Source organism: Haliaeetus albicilla, chromosome 10 (assembly GCF_947461875.1).
Source record: "Haliaeetus albicilla chromosome 10, bHalAlb1.1, whole genome shotgun sequence".
In the NCBI taxonomy this organism is placed as follows: Eukaryota; Metazoa; Chordata; class Aves; order Accipitriformes; family Accipitridae; genus Haliaeetus; species Haliaeetus albicilla.
Genome location: NC_091492.1, coordinates 27,873,052 through 27,889,898, shown reverse-complemented (window position 1 = coordinate 27,889,898; position 16,847 = coordinate 27,873,052). Strand labels below are relative to the sequence as shown.

At 46.3% G+C, this 16,847-nt stretch overlaps 1 protein-coding gene across 7 annotated transcripts in view; it reads right to left on the bottom strand.

The window, feature by feature from the left end:
- TTC28 (tetratricopeptide repeat domain 28) overlaps positions 1–16,847 on the bottom strand; it is a 199,974-nt gene that overhangs the window by 26,977 nt on the left and 156,150 nt on the right. For all 7 annotated transcript variants that reach the window (XM_069794498.1, XM_069794499.1, XM_069794500.1 and 4 more), the window contains 7 exons: positions 14,403–15,744; positions 13,492–14,015; positions 11,734–11,843; positions 11,354–11,483; positions 10,706–10,924; positions 8,499–8,664; positions 1,111–1,251 (listed from right to left, as the gene is read on the bottom strand). In XM_069794498.1, the coding sequence (XP_069650599.1) occupies positions 1,111–1,251; positions 8,499–8,664; positions 10,706–10,924; positions 11,354–11,483; positions 11,734–11,843; positions 13,492–14,015; positions 14,403–15,744 (2,632 nt within the window). The remainder of the gene's footprint in view (positions 1–1,110; positions 1,252–8,498; positions 8,665–10,705; positions 10,925–11,353; positions 11,484–11,733; positions 11,844–13,491; positions 14,016–14,402; positions 15,745–16,847) is intronic.

Below are 16,847 nucleotides of genomic sequence, written 5' to 3'. Positions count from 1 at the left end.
CACAGTAATGTGAAAGACTGAGACCTGAGCAAGTTGTAAGAGGCAGAAAATTAGTGGAGACTGTGCAGCTAGCGCACAGTCCTGTCACTCTGGAAATGCAGCTTATTCCCAGCTAATTAGTACAACAGTTAAGATGAACAAAAACAAGTATTTCCATAATAAGTGTGTAGCAAAGAGCTCCAAGCTCGACACCTCACAGACAGCAGGGACAAAACAGAGTTCCCCTGCAATTCTTCAGATAGTCACAAACAGTGCTTGGCCAGAAGAGCAAATTCGAAATGGCTGCCCCTCAGGTCAGAGTAATCAGTTAACAATTGCTGACAAGTCCTTGCTGGCTATCACTTTAAGCTATCAAATTCACCTAGAAATGCAATGAAGATGCCACCCCCCCAAACCAAGCTACTGAGTTTTTAAGTGAAATACATAGTCCTATCTAGGAGTCTGCCTGTGCCTGGGGTCCTCTCTCCCACGAGGCACAATAATGCTTTCAGTCCCTGTCCTGCCTCCTTCCTGCTGAAAATTTCTATTTCTAGAGAAGGAAGCAATAGGACTCCATGCCCTTCCAGGACCTGGCAGGGCTTCTTTGTCCCTTGCATCCAACACTTGAGTCTGTAGAACAAAACCAACCCCCAATAGGCCACCTATCTGTGGAAGCCACCAGGCACCCAAAGCACCCGGGCTGGATGCACATGCAACACACTAGGCAGTAATGGAGTCTCAATCCCATCAGGAGCAAGATGCAGAGCTCTCCTGATGGAGGGAGAAATTTTCACTGCACCACATGAACATAAAAGAAAAGGACAGAAGGGAAATGTCTACGAGTCCTTCCACTCAGAAGGGGAGAGTGCTGCACAGTACTAACTTACAGACCTTATTGCTAAGAGAGGTGCCTCATGTTCCCCATACATCCATGCTGTGAAGAATGGATGGTTACTGCAACTGTAAAGGACAGGATCAGTTTGCTGCTCTGTGCCCCCACAACTCGGAGCAATAGGGAGACCATGAGCAATAGCATCAGCTGCACCCTAAACCTGTAATTTAGAGAGAAGCCCGACACCAAGACATCTCATTCTGCTTGCTGATCCCCACAGTGCAGTGCTGTATTCTCACCTGTTCAAGAGGTTGTTCCTGCTGACCATCCTCAGGAAGCCAGTTGGATCCGTCATTGAGTTCAGCTTGTTATTCATTTCCTCAAACTGTTGGTCCATGATATCCCCAGCTTCACTCTCAGTCTCACTACTGGCACAGGCTCTGCAGGGGGAACAGCAGGGTGAAGGAGTCACTCATGCAAGACAGAGCAACAGTTTTGTGACAAATGCTCAGCCAGTTTGAGAGAAAATGTTTTTCAGACACAACCTCAACCAAATGCTGAAGTCGAATGTTCCCTGGATTGCATCACCTCCTGCTGTTAGGCATACAAGAGAGTAACAACCCCATTCCCTCCTCTTCTCCTGGGCATTCTTCAAGGTTTAAAGAGTGGCACACACTGATGGAAATACAGGACCCAAATTCCCATTCACTGCAGGTATGGACTTTTGAAGCTGTAGCACAACACAGAAAAGCTGAGGTCTGCAGGGAACAGCAGCTTAGCCCTTGATTTGCCTAAGAACATGTGCTAGTGCATCCTTTTCAGATTTCCACAATAACAACTCCAAGCTCTGTATGCTTCCTTCACTGGCAAAGCGCAACATAAAAAAGGGAGCTGTGTTGCTGCTCCTGTTATACAAACAGGGAAAGCAGAGAGAAAAAAAAAAATTACTCTATCAATGCCACTACGACAGCAGCAATACAGAGAGAAATAGAGCCCAAAATTTCTAAATTTTCCATCTCCTGACATTAACATCTAAATTATCATCTCAGTGTAGATTTTCTGTCAAACTGCTGTTAGCATTTTCTCTTCTTTCTAAAAGCTGAAGGCAAACACAACTATTGTATGTGCATTTTTAACACCCCTTCCCTTTAATCTAATAAATAATTTGCATATTATATGGTGCATCACAAACCTTGGAATTTGTACACTTAAGCTAAACCTGCTAGGCTACCTGCTGAAGCCACCCTGCATCTCATTTCTGTTTCCTTTTGGGTCCCTGACAACTTGGAGCCCTTCAAGGGCACATTTTCCAATAAAGAGCACATGAATTAAATTAACGCACAACACGTACTTGTGCAGGCAACTAGTGCTGTCCCTATGTTACTGTATGGACCACAGGATATCTTGTAAGCATACTGCCAGGTGAATATAATTTAATAACCCGAAAGAGTAAGTCCTGACAAAAGACAATCACTTCATGAACACTGAAATGGAGCTAGATAAACAACAGCCAAGGGGAAAAAAAAAAAAAAAAAACCAAAAAAAAGGAGGGGAGAAAAAGGGAAAAGAAAAGGTTGTGAACAGCTGCCTCCTGTATGTTTTTCCTCCAGCTGCAGGCATGCTCAGTTTTGAGTCCTGGCACTGTTTTGAGCAACACTCACAATGAGTATTTGAAGCTCCTTAGAGGCAAAAATCTTGAGTTCATGAACCCAAGAGAGCAGGCCACATGTTCTCCCTAAAGAGAAAGGAGTCTGTCCCAATACAAGTTCAAGCAGACTTTAAAGTCCCTCACACTTTATTTTTTTTTCAAGTAGGCATTATTTGTCAGCCTAATTAGACCAGCTGAAAGGAACCATTTCTAGCAGAAAGTGAAGGCTGCAGTGCAGAACTGAACACCACTACAGCAAAATCCCAATGACACATCCCATGACAGCATATCTTCCTCTCCAGGAGCAGAAAATGGGAAGATGTGCCACGCTGGAGATGCAACAGTACTTATAAACACGCTTACAGCATTATGGAAGGCAATGGCACTTAAATTTGAACAAAAAAGCATACAACTACAGTGCACTTAAGCAAGCTATGAACTGAAAAGTCGGAGTCAAACAAAAGTTTTCACATGTATGCTATATGTATTTAAATCCCTCTGTTCTTGCTGACAGGCAGAGAACAGGTTCCAGGGACTGCAGATGACAGCTTCTCCTGGGGGTCCGGTGTGCTGGAGCATGGTGGCAGTCGGCAATGCTGTAGGGAAGCACTCGATCCATGTGGGGAAAGAGTTTCAAAGCAGAACATGACGTTCACCCACATGGAACAGACAAGATTTGTTTGTTTAATTCCCTGCATATGATTTTGAAGTGGGGAAAGAGTTTCTGCCTGTGATCATACCACACCAGCCCAATGATCTCAGAGACAAGCATTAAACCCAGAATCCTTAACCAAAAACATACCACTACCATTACCAAGAAAGGAGGAGGAAGCTGACATCACAGTAAATTAAAACCTCATTCCAGAACCTAAAGACTAAAGGACTTCCTTTGCCAGGAGGAGAATCTGTGGTGACAAATGGTTAATGGAACTGAAAACAGTATCTGCAAATCTGTTGCACAAGGCGTAACTGCAGATTTCAGTTGTGTATATGCATATCAACAGGGTAAGATTCAACCATCAACATAGAGAGATAGATGTAACCTTCTGAATCACGCAACCCTGATGCTTTAGGAGAAGGGTAGATGGAACCAATTCAGTCTAGTTTTTATTCCCCTCTTGTCCTTCCTGTCTGTATACACACCTTGAAGGGATTGACTCTATTCTCCCAGAAAGAACAGAGAGCTCATGGTCCATGTGCACACACAAGACAGAACTGGATGAAGTGTCAACATCCGCTTCACATTGTCACATTTGCAAAACTGACAAAACATGAAGGCTGGAGGGAGTAACTTCTGACATTTCCTTTAATGGGAATCACGCAACTCATTTTCAAGCAAGACTTGAAACCCATAATTCGGAAGGTGTGACTGAAGCTAACAGAAGCAGAAGTCTCAGAACAGATTTTGTGTAAGAACCCCAAAACCCTAGACACCACCACCACCAAAGACAGGCCACTTCTTAAATGTACCATTTATATGTTGGCAATAATTTCATGATTATGATCATTTGGATAGCAGTGCTTATGTGCTTGTGGCTTCTCAGAGCTTTAATTTGAATGAAGCTACTCCTCTGTGTATGTCTGTTCCCTTATGTTTCAAGTACTCAGCTGGCTGAGAGACCCTTTGCTCTTTCTCAGAGTACTGAACAAAAACCCTAGACTAACAAGCAGTTTGTTACTGCTCACAGTGAAATGAATAATCCAATCAGCTGTAAAAATGTTTCCATTCAGAAAGCCACCTTTACAACCATAAAAGGTTTTGCACCTTTTCAGAAAGTACAAACCCAAAAGGCATCCAAATGCAACACAACTGTAAATCCAATACACACAGATGTGGGGATCACTGGAGATGAGTCGGCTGTCACTACTACTTCTGGTTTCCAACTGTCTCAACATTATGAGTTAAGCACATACCCATCTCAAGAGCATGTGTTGTTCACAGCACTCAGCGGACACAATCCTGCCAATGCCCTTGTGAGGTTGGTGGGTAATTTCACAAAATGGCTCAAAAAGCTCAGACTGAGTTCAGGACAAAGAATGGGTCCTAGTGTAAGTCCAAACTGATTGCTGACCATAGGCCCACTATGCCAGATCCACCATTTTGGCTACCAATAGCAGCAACTCACCTGTTCATGCTCAAAATCTGTTACAGATACTGCCAGTATTTCAGTAACACTTACAAGGTCTGCATTAGCCAGACTGCATCCATGAATCCCTCATCTCACCAGATGACTAAAGCTTGTCCTTCCCCAATGGCAATACTAAATGCTCAGTGACCCTCTGAAGGAACTTCCAGACTCCAATGTCGTGCTCAGATAAACAGGATCAAACACCATGTTTAGCAGAAGTTTTCAGAATAGTAGCATAGATTTTTTCAAATCATTTTGTATCTTGTATCATTGCTTATGGATAATCAGTGTTGTGGTTACAAAAATGTTTATAGATAGCAGTAGAAGAACCAGAAAGGAAAAGAAAATCATGCAGCTACCCCAAGGGAACAAAAACCCTCAGAAGGGAAATTAAACCTCAGACCCCATGCCTTTATCTATCTCCTAGCTGCAAAACCACATGGATCACTCTGACATTGCTTTCCTCCTTGGAGACTAGGGCAGTGAAGCAGACAAGTTTTCCTCTAGACACATGTTGTCGATCTCAACTCAGACATCTCTTTCGCCTCTTTAACTTTCCTCTTTTGTCTGGGAGACCAATGCATGGCTCATTTTAGGTTCTTCTGCTTTGGGGAGAGGTTTACTTTCCTTCTTTGCAACCTGGCCAGGTCAAATATGGCTACAAATCTGCTTTTATTCTGCTGTCCACACCTCTTAAGAAAATGCCATGGGTTATGGACTGTGAGGTTTCAAAAAATCCTGAGATCTCCTCTCAAGCTGGCAGTGTTCTGGACAAGCTCTTTTCTGGTAGCACAGGTAACAAACTACTCTATCAAAGTTGGATATAATGCCAGTAATAGTGCTCAGGGCTGAAGGCATTATGCAAATATAGACTATTATTGGGAAATAAATTCCCTTCATAAATTGCACATAAATGTTTAGCCAGCTGCCAAGAATCTTCCAAGCAGTGCACCGATACACAGATCCTTGATTTTTTTTTTGTCTTTTTTTATTTTATTTTAACGAGCTTTCTTGGCTAATGACTCTGAGCTGAAATCATGCTAGGCCCAGCCAGTGTCATTCTGCAGATTTTTTTCTTTTCAGTTTTAAAAGTGTCACAGTTCTTTTAACTCAATGTTCCTGGACAAGCAGGAATAATGGCCGCTTTTCAGCATTTTGTATGCTTCAATGGGAACACATTGTTTCTGTTCAAACTTTCTGCTATTTAAGCCCTTGCACAGCCCAGCCTGGAAACGCTGGCTATGTTCCCCAGGCGCAGCCTGCATTGCAAGGGGAGCGCTGGGTATCTGCATCTCAGACTCTTCCCCGAGGAACCACCGAAAAGGTGTACACACACACAGCCGTTTGCCACTGTCACGGCAGCACTAGTCCTGTCCCCACACCCAAACCAGAGAGGCCCCAAAGCCTTCACAGTCCTGCCAGAGAAGTGGGTTATCACAGAAAGGAAACACTTCCAGCCCAAGAGCAGAGCGGACAGCCCCAGGCCAGAGGGCTCAACAGCCCTCCTGACAGAGGGTAAGCCAGAGACACAACACCATTTCGCTGCGATTGTCCCAGCTCACGTCTCTAGCAGCAGCCTAAGGCGGGAGAGCTGCTGCCTCTCTCAGAGAAGCTGAACAACAGCAGCAAGGCTTGGCCAGGCCTCAGAGTGTGCACACAAAGTGCGTAGCACCGATTCCTGACTTGCAACCCAGTGCTTATACTAAGCAGCTTGGCAGGGACTCTTCGAAACAACTCCTTAAGCTGGCCCAAGCCCAGAATCAGGCTCCAGGAGCAGGAGGCCAGGCTGGGGACCCCTGCGTGTGCATTCCCCGGACTAGCAATGCCAGAGCACTGAGAAGCAAAGATAAGCCTGGCACTGTGCACCACCGATTTATTAGACAGAGACGCCTTTCCCCAAACCTTCACAAATCCAGTATTTTTTCAGGGGCGGGGTGAATAAAATCTTAGGCAGGGCTTTCTCTTCAGTTCCCTAAAGAAAGATAAAACCAGGATAATACATCACCACAACCTGAGCCCATCCTGCCGTGCAAACCTTTCAGGACACATTCAGCATCCTAGCGTAGACACATTCTTTAATTTACTTTGAAATCAGTGAAAATGACAAAAGCAATCTACCAGGCCTGAGTCCAGAACCTCTGATGGCTTCCAAGTCCCTTCCAGCACCCGATGCTCCCGTGAAAGAAAAAGCACAGAGGGGCTCACCATCTGTCCTGAGTGCATGTCCGCAGCCCTCTCAGAATTTCAAACCCAATAACCCAATTTTGTTACTGGTACTGGGGACATAAGGCAACCAAGTGTCATGTTCCCACTACCCCAAGGGGAGGATTAATTTGTCTGTGAGAGACTGGAGCAAGACCTGGGGAAAGCAACTAGGAAATCTGGTATCATTCCGCATAGTTGAAACACCTAATGGGAAACTTCAGGCCTGGGGTTATGTTCTTATTTTGATCTGATGGAAAATTCCCATCCTGTCAGATTAAGGTGTGGGCATCAAGGGGAGGAAGCTGAGGACACTGCTGGTGAGCAGACTACAAAGCACAGCTTCATTTTACTGCTGCCTTCTGCACAGCAATGCTCTAACACCACTGTGGTGTCAGCTATGCAACTACATTTGCTGCCTATGGTAGCTATTACAAAAGATGAACAAGGATTAATTAGGAGAGCTGAAGAGTTTCCCAGTTGTCCACAGAACCCTGAGCACAAATCGATTCGAGGATCAGTGCCATCATTTTCTCCTTCTTGGCCAACATTATTACCTGGAACAACAGGTTCGGGTGTGCACTGCCCCTGCAGACCGCACTTCATGAACAGAAAGCAATCTGCAGGGTGGCAGCCTCTAACACAGGCTGCTAATGGCTCAGGGGGCTGGGTGCTTTCACCATCAAAACTGGGTGAGGGAAAGGACATTTGTCCACAGCCTCGGTGACACAAGAGTGTTTCACTCAAATCTTGATGCTGCAGAAAAACGCAAAATGGTTTAAAAAAAAGACTATAACATGGTGTAACCTAGAAGAGCCAGTGCCTCCACTCACACCAGTTTGGGGGGCTGGTTAACAAATCAGCCAACACATACATTTAAGTCCCCTTTGCACTAGGAGTAAACTAGACCTGCAAACTGCCGGTGTGTTACTAACCCATCTGAAGTAAAGCAATTTATGACTACATAGCAACGTTCATTTATAACAGCAAGCTAAATTGTCGCCACATCCTTTACCCTGTACGCTTCATTCACAAAGAACATACAGTAAGAAACTATATTCATACTCATCCAATCCATAAATCAACACAAATACCACGAGAGATCATGAGATTGAGTACAAATAAGCAAAAAACCTTGACTTGTGATAAATCCATAGGATTAAAAAAAAAATAAGGCAACATAGTTGTGAGACCTATCTGCGTAATGGACTGGAGTAAGGTTCCTCTCTCTTTGCTGAAATTTATCAGATGGATTAATTCACTGTAAATTATTTACTCAGCTATAGCCACATGGGAACATATTTGGAGGGGGGATGGAATTCCTCTGTTATTTGCAGTTTTTCATCACTAAACCTTTGAAAGGGAATTAATTACACTGGAAACTGTGAGTAGGATAGAATCTGCCCATATACAGTCAGACATGGCACCTGCCTCCTCATCCAATCTATATAGATTCATTACCTGGCCTATGAGTTCAAACCTTATTTGCATGTGCATACAGAGTTACTTGGCAGAAAAATAGCCATAGATATAAAAATAAAGCAATCTTTTTGTTGCTGCAGTGAAAATTTGCCCCTGCTCTAACTCTCAGTTCTCAGACTTCTCGGCCGATTACTCATTCCTCTTATACATTGTTAAGACTGTTTTAAATTGCTCTCAGGTGGGAAAGCAGGAACCAGGATGTTAGACTTCCCCCTCCCCAACTTACCGGGTATAGTAGGACTCCACACCCAGAGCCTCCCGCACACTTGAGATGTACTGTTCCAGCGCAGAGTTTGTTATTGTTTGCAGGGTCATGCTGTTGGCTTCATGGAAGTCCCCAGCATTTTCTGTCAGGCTGTCACCCAGATAATACTCATGAAATTTCAGAATTCCTGCAAGGCACCAGAATCACAAGGTTATTTCTGTAGGGCAGGAATAGTGCTGCCAGCAACTGTCTAGGGAGGTAGCACAGCCCTTAGCATTTGGCATTTCCAGTACAACTGGGGCAAAGCATTCCATGCCATATCTGCACAGGGCTCTTCCAGCATTCTATATTACAGCCTTGCTTTTAAAATCTGGCTTTGTACTTTGCAGATGATGGCTCAAAGGTACAAAGGCAGAGCAGTGCTTTTATGAGATGCTCAGAATGCATTTGCTATTGCAGCACTCTCATATAAATGATAAAACAGATCTTTCACACAAGCACCTACCAGAGTAATTCGCATTTCAATAGATGCACATGAAAAATACATATTAATAGCCTCTGATCACATAAATTGAACACACAAGGCTCAAATGCTGCACAAGGGTGTTATTACTACAGCAGAACCTCCTCACATCACATGAAGATTTTTCATTTCACTCATATGCATGAAAACACATTATATACAAAGAAAGAAAAAGACGGATTAATGCATAGTAAAATATTAAAAGATAGCATTTCACAATGGGTAAACCAGATAAAGGACACTCACTGTTTTGTTAAGAATTCAACTATCACTGCAGATAAAACCTTCCTCCACTCAACTGGCACATCCCTCATAATTAATTCTATAGCCTGTGATCAACATTAAAAGGCTGCTCTGGATGCCCCTGTTTGCCTTGACAGTATAAATTATTAAACCAGTTAAGAAGAAGAGGGATAAAGAATAAAGCAACTCCTTCCATAGCAACAGCAGCAAATAATAGAATCAGTGGAGAGGCTCTACGGGTACCATCTCAGTGGGATAATAAGGATCTGGGGCTGCCTCTGAAGCTACTCTCTCCATCAGCACTAACGAAACATGAGGTCACCGTGGCTGGGCTGGAGTCACTACTGAAGAGCTCCCCAGCAAAGCTGCTCAAGCGGAACCCTTGAAGCATCACAGTGCCTCTCCTTCCCTACATCTGACAGGGCCTTCAGGGACACAGTCACAAACCCACGTACTTGAAGAGTGCAACTACTTTCCTACAAGATCCAGTCTGGGCAAGGAGACAGGTCATGAAGCCTAGCAGCAAACCCTACACTTCTGATCCACATAATTTTAGTAAGCTCAGCTTGATATTAATACTATAGCATTACTGGCATTTTACTGTGCAAACTACAGGCCTGAAGAGCCAATTAGTGACTGGATGCATAGCAGCACAGCACCATCTTACACTTACACATGCAACATTGCAAAACGCCCCTAAAAAGCCTATCTTCCAATCAGTGTCATTCCACCTGAAGTCAGGGATGTGTGAATGTTTGCTTCCCTTACCGAAGCATTTTTGGTGCTATCTAAATAGTGCTTTTGATCTCTTTAGCTTTGTCATGGTGAAGAGCTGCAATTATTAAATTATATCCAGAAAGAACTCATGAAAATTTACAGTCATCGCTTTATTAGATAATGAACAACAGCTGTCTGCAAAAAGCAATCCTCTTCAAATTAATCCTCCTTGCTCCTCTGTGGTAAGTGTTTCCACATTCATATGAAGAGAATTCAGAGGATCAGGCAGTTCAATGGCATATCAGGAAGCGGGGACGCCCTTCTGTTTTCTGCAACCCACTTCAATGAATAAATGTCAAAAGCTTTTGGAAGGATAAAGCACAGAGATGTAATTAAAGTAGGGATTCTTATGCACAGAAGATTCTCACAGAGCCAACATACTTGGAATCTCATTACTGCTCTGCTCTGCCCTGTGGGAAATATATACAGATTGGAGGTTGAAAAATGGAAATATTAAACATGTGAAACATTTCCATCTCCAGGTGAACATCAAAGCCCTGAATAAGCACTTCTATGTCATTATTGCTGTGGCCACAATTTTCAGTCTATTCAGCTTTAAGGTACTAGATGGCAAGGATTCCCTCGTATGTTCACTCTGGTCCCAGATTCATTCCTAGCTACAAATGGTACAATTCTCCCTGTGTAAGGCTTGTTTACACGCTCTCACCTCCAAAAAGGACCTCACCTGCCCCAGGAGCCAGCAGCCAGCTGTACAGATAACCTGCAGCCAACGAGTAGTAGAGAACAAGTCCCCTTTGGCCATTCACTGTCTCCAGGACCTGGTCAATGGTCACTGGAGAATACGGATCAGAGTCCTGCTGCCCAGTCTGACGTTCCACGAGCAGGTCAGCAAATGCCCTCGTTCGTCCTCTCTCTGCTACTGCCAATGCTTCATCATGGTGACCTGAAAAGACAAAGCCATCTCTCAGACCTGACACCAACATGGTTTGCAGCGCAACGTGCAGAACAGGGACAGCTGCTATCCCAACATAAACTAAAACCTGGGAAAGCAGGGTCACAGCATTTATTTCTGGGAAGAGTAGTCTCTGCTCTGGAATACAGTCCCACAGATCATCTTGGCTGCACGCAGTAACACCATGTATGGGAAAATGAGCCACAGAAAGACAAATGAATGGAGGAAGCAAGAAAGAAGATCCAAAGGTGCCTGAAACCCAAAGCGGGACATCCTTATTTCTGTCCTGGCAAAGAAATGCTGTGCTGTGTTGGACAGATGAGGAGTGAAGTATGCATCATGAACTGCCTCCCCGCAAATTCAGCTGAACTCTTGGCATGAGCTTGGAGTTCAGACTGAGCACACAATGGCATCTCTTACCGAGACTGACAAGTACTCGCTGCAGAGCCTGATAGGAGGATGTCTGCAGGTCGAAGAGTGACAGCTTGTAATCTGTGCTCAGCTGCACCTCATGTCGGATGGTTTCAAACAGTGCCGAGGCCCGGTACAGCTGGGAGGGAAAAGAGCCGTGGTGACTTCCTTACAGACACAGCACAAAGCACTGGCTGGAAGAGCAGGAGGATCCAGGGCCAACATACAGGGGAGGTCTGCCTTAGACAGCCCCTCAGAATGGCAGCATCTCTGGCAGAGGGGAGGTGACTTTGGATGCAGCAGTAAGGCACATGGGCCTGAGCCGGCTCAGTGCTTTACACACCCTCCCCAGGATGCACCAGACATTTCCTACCCTGACCACGGTATACCTGGTGCTGGGACTCCTCCAGGTTCCCACTCGCCCAGAGGGAGAGGCCGAGGCCATGGCGGATTTTGGCTTCATCTTCTCTGCGTCCCAGCTGCTCTGCCAGCCTCAGTCCTGAAAAGGAGTCAGAGTGAGAGAGGGCCAAAGGGGAGAAGGGGCTTTGGCAGCCCAGTGGAGCACTTCTGCCTCAGCAGCCTGGCAGGCTGTTGACTCGGGTGGGCCCCGAGCCCCCAGGGCTCCTGCAGCAGGCAGAGACAGCCATGGAGATGCCAAGCGGTGGGACGCCAAGCAGGGCAGCACCAGCGCTGGGCAGCTGCTGCTGACATCAAATTGGCACCAGCGTGAGAGGTGCCTCAGCAAGACAGACACTTCCATGGACCAAGACCTACCTCAGTGAGGTTAAGGTGCAGTCCCCTGAGACACACTCAGTAAGCCCCTATCAGGAAATTAGAGTTTTAAAGCTAAAAGCCACATAGACAAAAAAAAAAAAAAAAAAAAAAAAAATCACACTGAGCTACCAAACACTGCCAGAAAAGACGCCACTTGCCACATTGCTGGCTTGTTTCCCACCAGCTCTTCCCAGCCTTCTGGGAGGCTCTGCATGGTTTATGTGCTGAGCCAGAGCAGAGGGCAGGGTCCTGGTTTGAACGACCTGGAACTCATTTCACTTCCAGCAGCACCTTCTGTGCCCTCCGCCCTTCCGCCATGCTCCAAACCTCTTGCCTCCATGGGCCCTGCTGACAACAGGGACACCTCCTCTTAGGCACCTCAGGTTTCCCACAGACTGGGGAGTGGGGGCCCTGGCCATGACCATGCAGCTCAGCAGCAGCTAGCATTTGCAGGCTTTTCAGGAATTCTGTGTCACACCAGGAGAAGGAGCTGTGTTTTATTTCTCCCCTTCCAACTTAATTAAATTCCCTCAGCATACTAGAATCCTGCCAAGGTCAGTTTCAGGAAAAACAGACTAACTGACATAATTAATCCTTCAGCTTCCAGCTTCATACACTCCAGCTAGGTTGCTCATCTCCTCTGTCAGAGAGCCACCACCTTGAACAGATGCTGCTTGCACGCTAGAATCCCTTGCAGGAGCACAACTCACAAGCCAGCACTGGCCCTGGCACTTAGCAGCGGCAGATGGCTTCTGGACACTGAGGGCTGAACCTCCCTCACCTCCCTGTCAAACACAGTTTGTTTTCATTCACAGCTTAGAGGACACTCACCCACCCGGTCTCACTCCCACTTGAATGCAGAAGTAAAAGCCAGATGGCTATCAGCAAGGCACACATCAGTTTGAGACCTGCTCTCAGGATCAGAGAGATCCTTCATGACCTGTCGTGGTTTTCCCAGAGCCAGTTCCTGGTACGCAATGCTATTTATAGAGAAGGTTTACACCTTCTAGGCTCAGGCACAAACAAGCTTTATAAAGAGTCTGCCAGGTGCAGTCTGGATTCAAGCTCAGAGCTAGCTGAGATGCCCCCAGGAAGGCACACCTTGTGCTTTGCAATGCTTTGTCTACAGGATGCCAGGAAGGCTCTGAATGACATGGCATGCTCACCGTAACAGCCTGCTTGGACAGCTACTCAGACAGATGCTCAACGGTAGCTAGGGATGTCTGCGAGAGCTTTTGCATCGAAGGCCACTGTCAAACACATCCTCTTAGTGTCACGCTCACAGTGCCTCACTTCTCTCCATGTCTTCAGGCTTCCCTCCTATCTCCCCACACCTACCACTATATGCTGTGTTGCATAATTCAGCCTCTTACCTTCCTGCAGGTACATCACAGCCTGAGAGTAGTTCTGCAAGGCATGATGAGTCCTGCCCAGACTGCTGTAAGACACAGTTTTAGCTACAAGGTCGTTCATTTGTGCTGCAATGCTGAGGTGCTGCTCCTGATAAACTACTGCCCTCTCATAGGTGCCCAAGGACTCGTAGGTCAGGCCCAGGTTCCCGTAGGCTCGGCCTTGGCAAGTGGGGTTGTTGGTCTCCTCTGCAATCTGCAGATCTAGCTGGTGATACTGCAGGGCTGTGTCGTACTCTCCCATCTGCTGGTAGACCCCACCAAGGCCGCAGGCAGCATCGCTCTCCAGAGCTCGGTCCTTCATCTCTCGAGCAATGTTCAGCTGGCGCTCCAGGCAAGAAATGGCTTGTTCATAGTTCCCCAGCTGACTGTGCAGGCTCCCCAGCTCCCCGTAGGCCTGGGCTTTGTTAAATGCCTCCCCCAGCTCATGTGCCACCACAAGCCTCTTCTCAAAGCACACCAGAGCCTGCTGCAAACTTCCCATAGCCCTAGAAGGGAAGAAAACAGCAGCATTTATTTTGCCAATGTTTTCTTGAAAGAAGATGTTTTGATATTTCCTCTAGAGGCCAGCTCAAACCTTTCAGGCAGAGACAAACGCTCCCCCCAGGAGACATCCCCAGCCCCTTTGAATCAACCTTCTTCTTGAATCAACCCTATAAACTTCTCTTCCTCTCAGGGCAGAGCAACATCAGCTTCCTTATTTGAGCCAGTAGCACAGTCCTCAGCACCCAGAGGACTCTGTTATTCGCTTCTGTGCCACATCCCCGTGCATGTGTACAACGGCCACACGAACACACCCCATCAGTAACACAATGCCTCCATTTGTACTTGTACTTTACTATCTGTCATTAGAATACACATGCAGTGCTCCTTACCTGTGCCCATTGCCCAAGCCCCGGTAGGCCTTTGCCTGATCTTGCATACGGTTCAAGCTTTGAGCCACAGACAGGTACTGTTCATAATACTTTATAGCTTCCTCAAAATCTCCCAGAGCCTCATAACAATCTCCCAGATTCCCATATGCTCGGCCCCGATCTAGCACAGATTCATTTCCACTGAGCTGCTGCAGCATGGCCAGCTGCTGTTCAAAGTAGCCAATAGCTTCCTCCATGACATTCATGTTCATCTTGGTAATGCCCATGTTACCATAGACTTGGGCTTCTATGCTGGGGTCCTTCAGCTTCTGTCCAAGCTCCAGCTGTTCTTCGTAACACTTGAAGGCCATGGTGTACTTCCCAAGCGACATGTACACTGCAGCAAGGTGACCATGTGCTCTGCATTCACCTGGCATATCTCCCAGCTCCTGGTACACCTCCAGCTCCTGTGTGTGGTAACCTAGAGCCTTGTCACACTTCTGTATCATTCTGTATGCAGAGCCCAAGGCTGCATAGGCACTGGCTTCCAGCCTCCTGTCTTTAACATGATGGGCTAAGCTCAATTGCTGCTCATAAAATTTTATTGCACCATTTACGTCTTTTTTACAGACAAAAATATCCCCCAAGTTTCCCAGAGCTCGGAATTTGGCCTGGGAATTGTTCAGAGACTGGGCCAGGGACAACAGGTACTTTTGACACTCCTCTGCTTTGCTGAAGTCCATCAAGGCTTTGAAGGCCAGGCCCAGGTTGCAATAGGCTTTGGCTTGGCTCAGCTTGTCATGAAGATCTTTTGCTAAGGCAAGATCCTGCTCATAGTACTTAACAGCTTCCTCGTAGTTCCCAAGGCAGTAATGGGCATAGCCAAGGTTATGGCAAACTTTCCCTTCTCCTTCCATGTCCTGCAGCTCTGGGGACAAGCGCAGGTACTGCTCATAGTAAGGGGCTGCCTGCACGTACTCTCCTCGTGAGCAGTGGAAGTTGCCCAAATTGCTGAGGGCCCGTGCTTCACTCTGGATGTCTCGCAGCTCCCGGGCAATGCTGAGATGATTTTGGTAGTGCTGCAGAGCACGGTCATGAGCACCCAGCGCTTGATAGGCAACTGCTAAGTTCCCGTGTGTAGATGCCTGAGAGGCACGGTCATTTACTTCCATAGAAATCTGCAGCTCCTGCCGATGGTACTTGACAGCCTGATCATACATGCCGAGAGCGTTATAAGCATTGCCCATGTTGCCATAGGCCCGGCCCTGGGCGGCGTAATCACTTAGCTCCTGAGCTATGGACAGATGTGTCTTATGCAGCCGCAGTGCAGTGTCATAGTCGCCTTTCATCTGGTGAATGATTCCTGAAAAATAATGGAAACGGGATCAACAAAAACATTCCTCTGTGCTAACCCTTCTGCAACACCTTTGCCATGCCAGGACTTCTTGCAGCCGAGCCCTTGAGCAGCTCACAGCCTGGCCCTTTCCCAAGGGTCTCTACAACAGGCAACCCCATCCCTTCCCCACAGCACCCTGATGCATCCCTGGCTGTCCCTTCTCAAATGAACTGCTTCCTTGCTCCTAACAGGGAAAGCCCGGGGAAGGTTTTGTATTATACATAAAGCACACATTCACCACAACAACTGGACAGTTTGGCCTTACAAAATGCGCATTTTCTTTTTTCATCAGCAATACCTGGTGAATCCAGAGCTCATACTCAACACACTGACCGAGAAAGCATTTGCATTTGCTTTTCCAACTTCAGTCAAATCACCTTGTACTTGTTATGAGACATGGGAACAGGAGCTCTGAAACTGCTAATGTTACAACTTATGCTTTAATTAAACTCTGTGCTAATAATACATGTGGCTCTTTTGCAAACACTTGTGAACAGGCCTGGAGATCCACGAGCCACTGAAGGAGGCCCTGCAAACACAGATCCTCCAGATTCATCACGGTTACTTGATACCTGGAGACAACTTCAGGTCTTTCCCTGCCCCTAAAAGAAAACAGCTTCCAGTTTCCATCTCCATATCACAACCAACGTGTTGAGGGGGAAGAGATGTGGAGGGTCAGGAGGCAGCTGCCCTCCCCAGCCACTGGGAAGCGAAGCACACTGTGATGAGCCCCCACACTCCTCCTCTTGGTTTGTACTTTTAAAGAAGACAGAGGCTTTACAAGTGAGCCTGGAACATGAGGGCTGAAATTTGCTTTCCCGAGGCAATTTGGACCTCACAGATTCATTTTTTAAACTCATGTAGGATTGAAAACCCAAGTTCCATTACATCAGCATGAAGGATTCCGGCCGGATTACCCGTATTTCTATCAAAACAAGTCATTCAAAAATACTGCTCACTTTCCTACTAACATGAGGCTTCAGAAGGCAATTTAGAAAACATGGGCAGAACAAAACAGGATCAAAACAGCAAACGCTTGGCTGCCGATGACAGTTTGTTTCTCTCCCGCT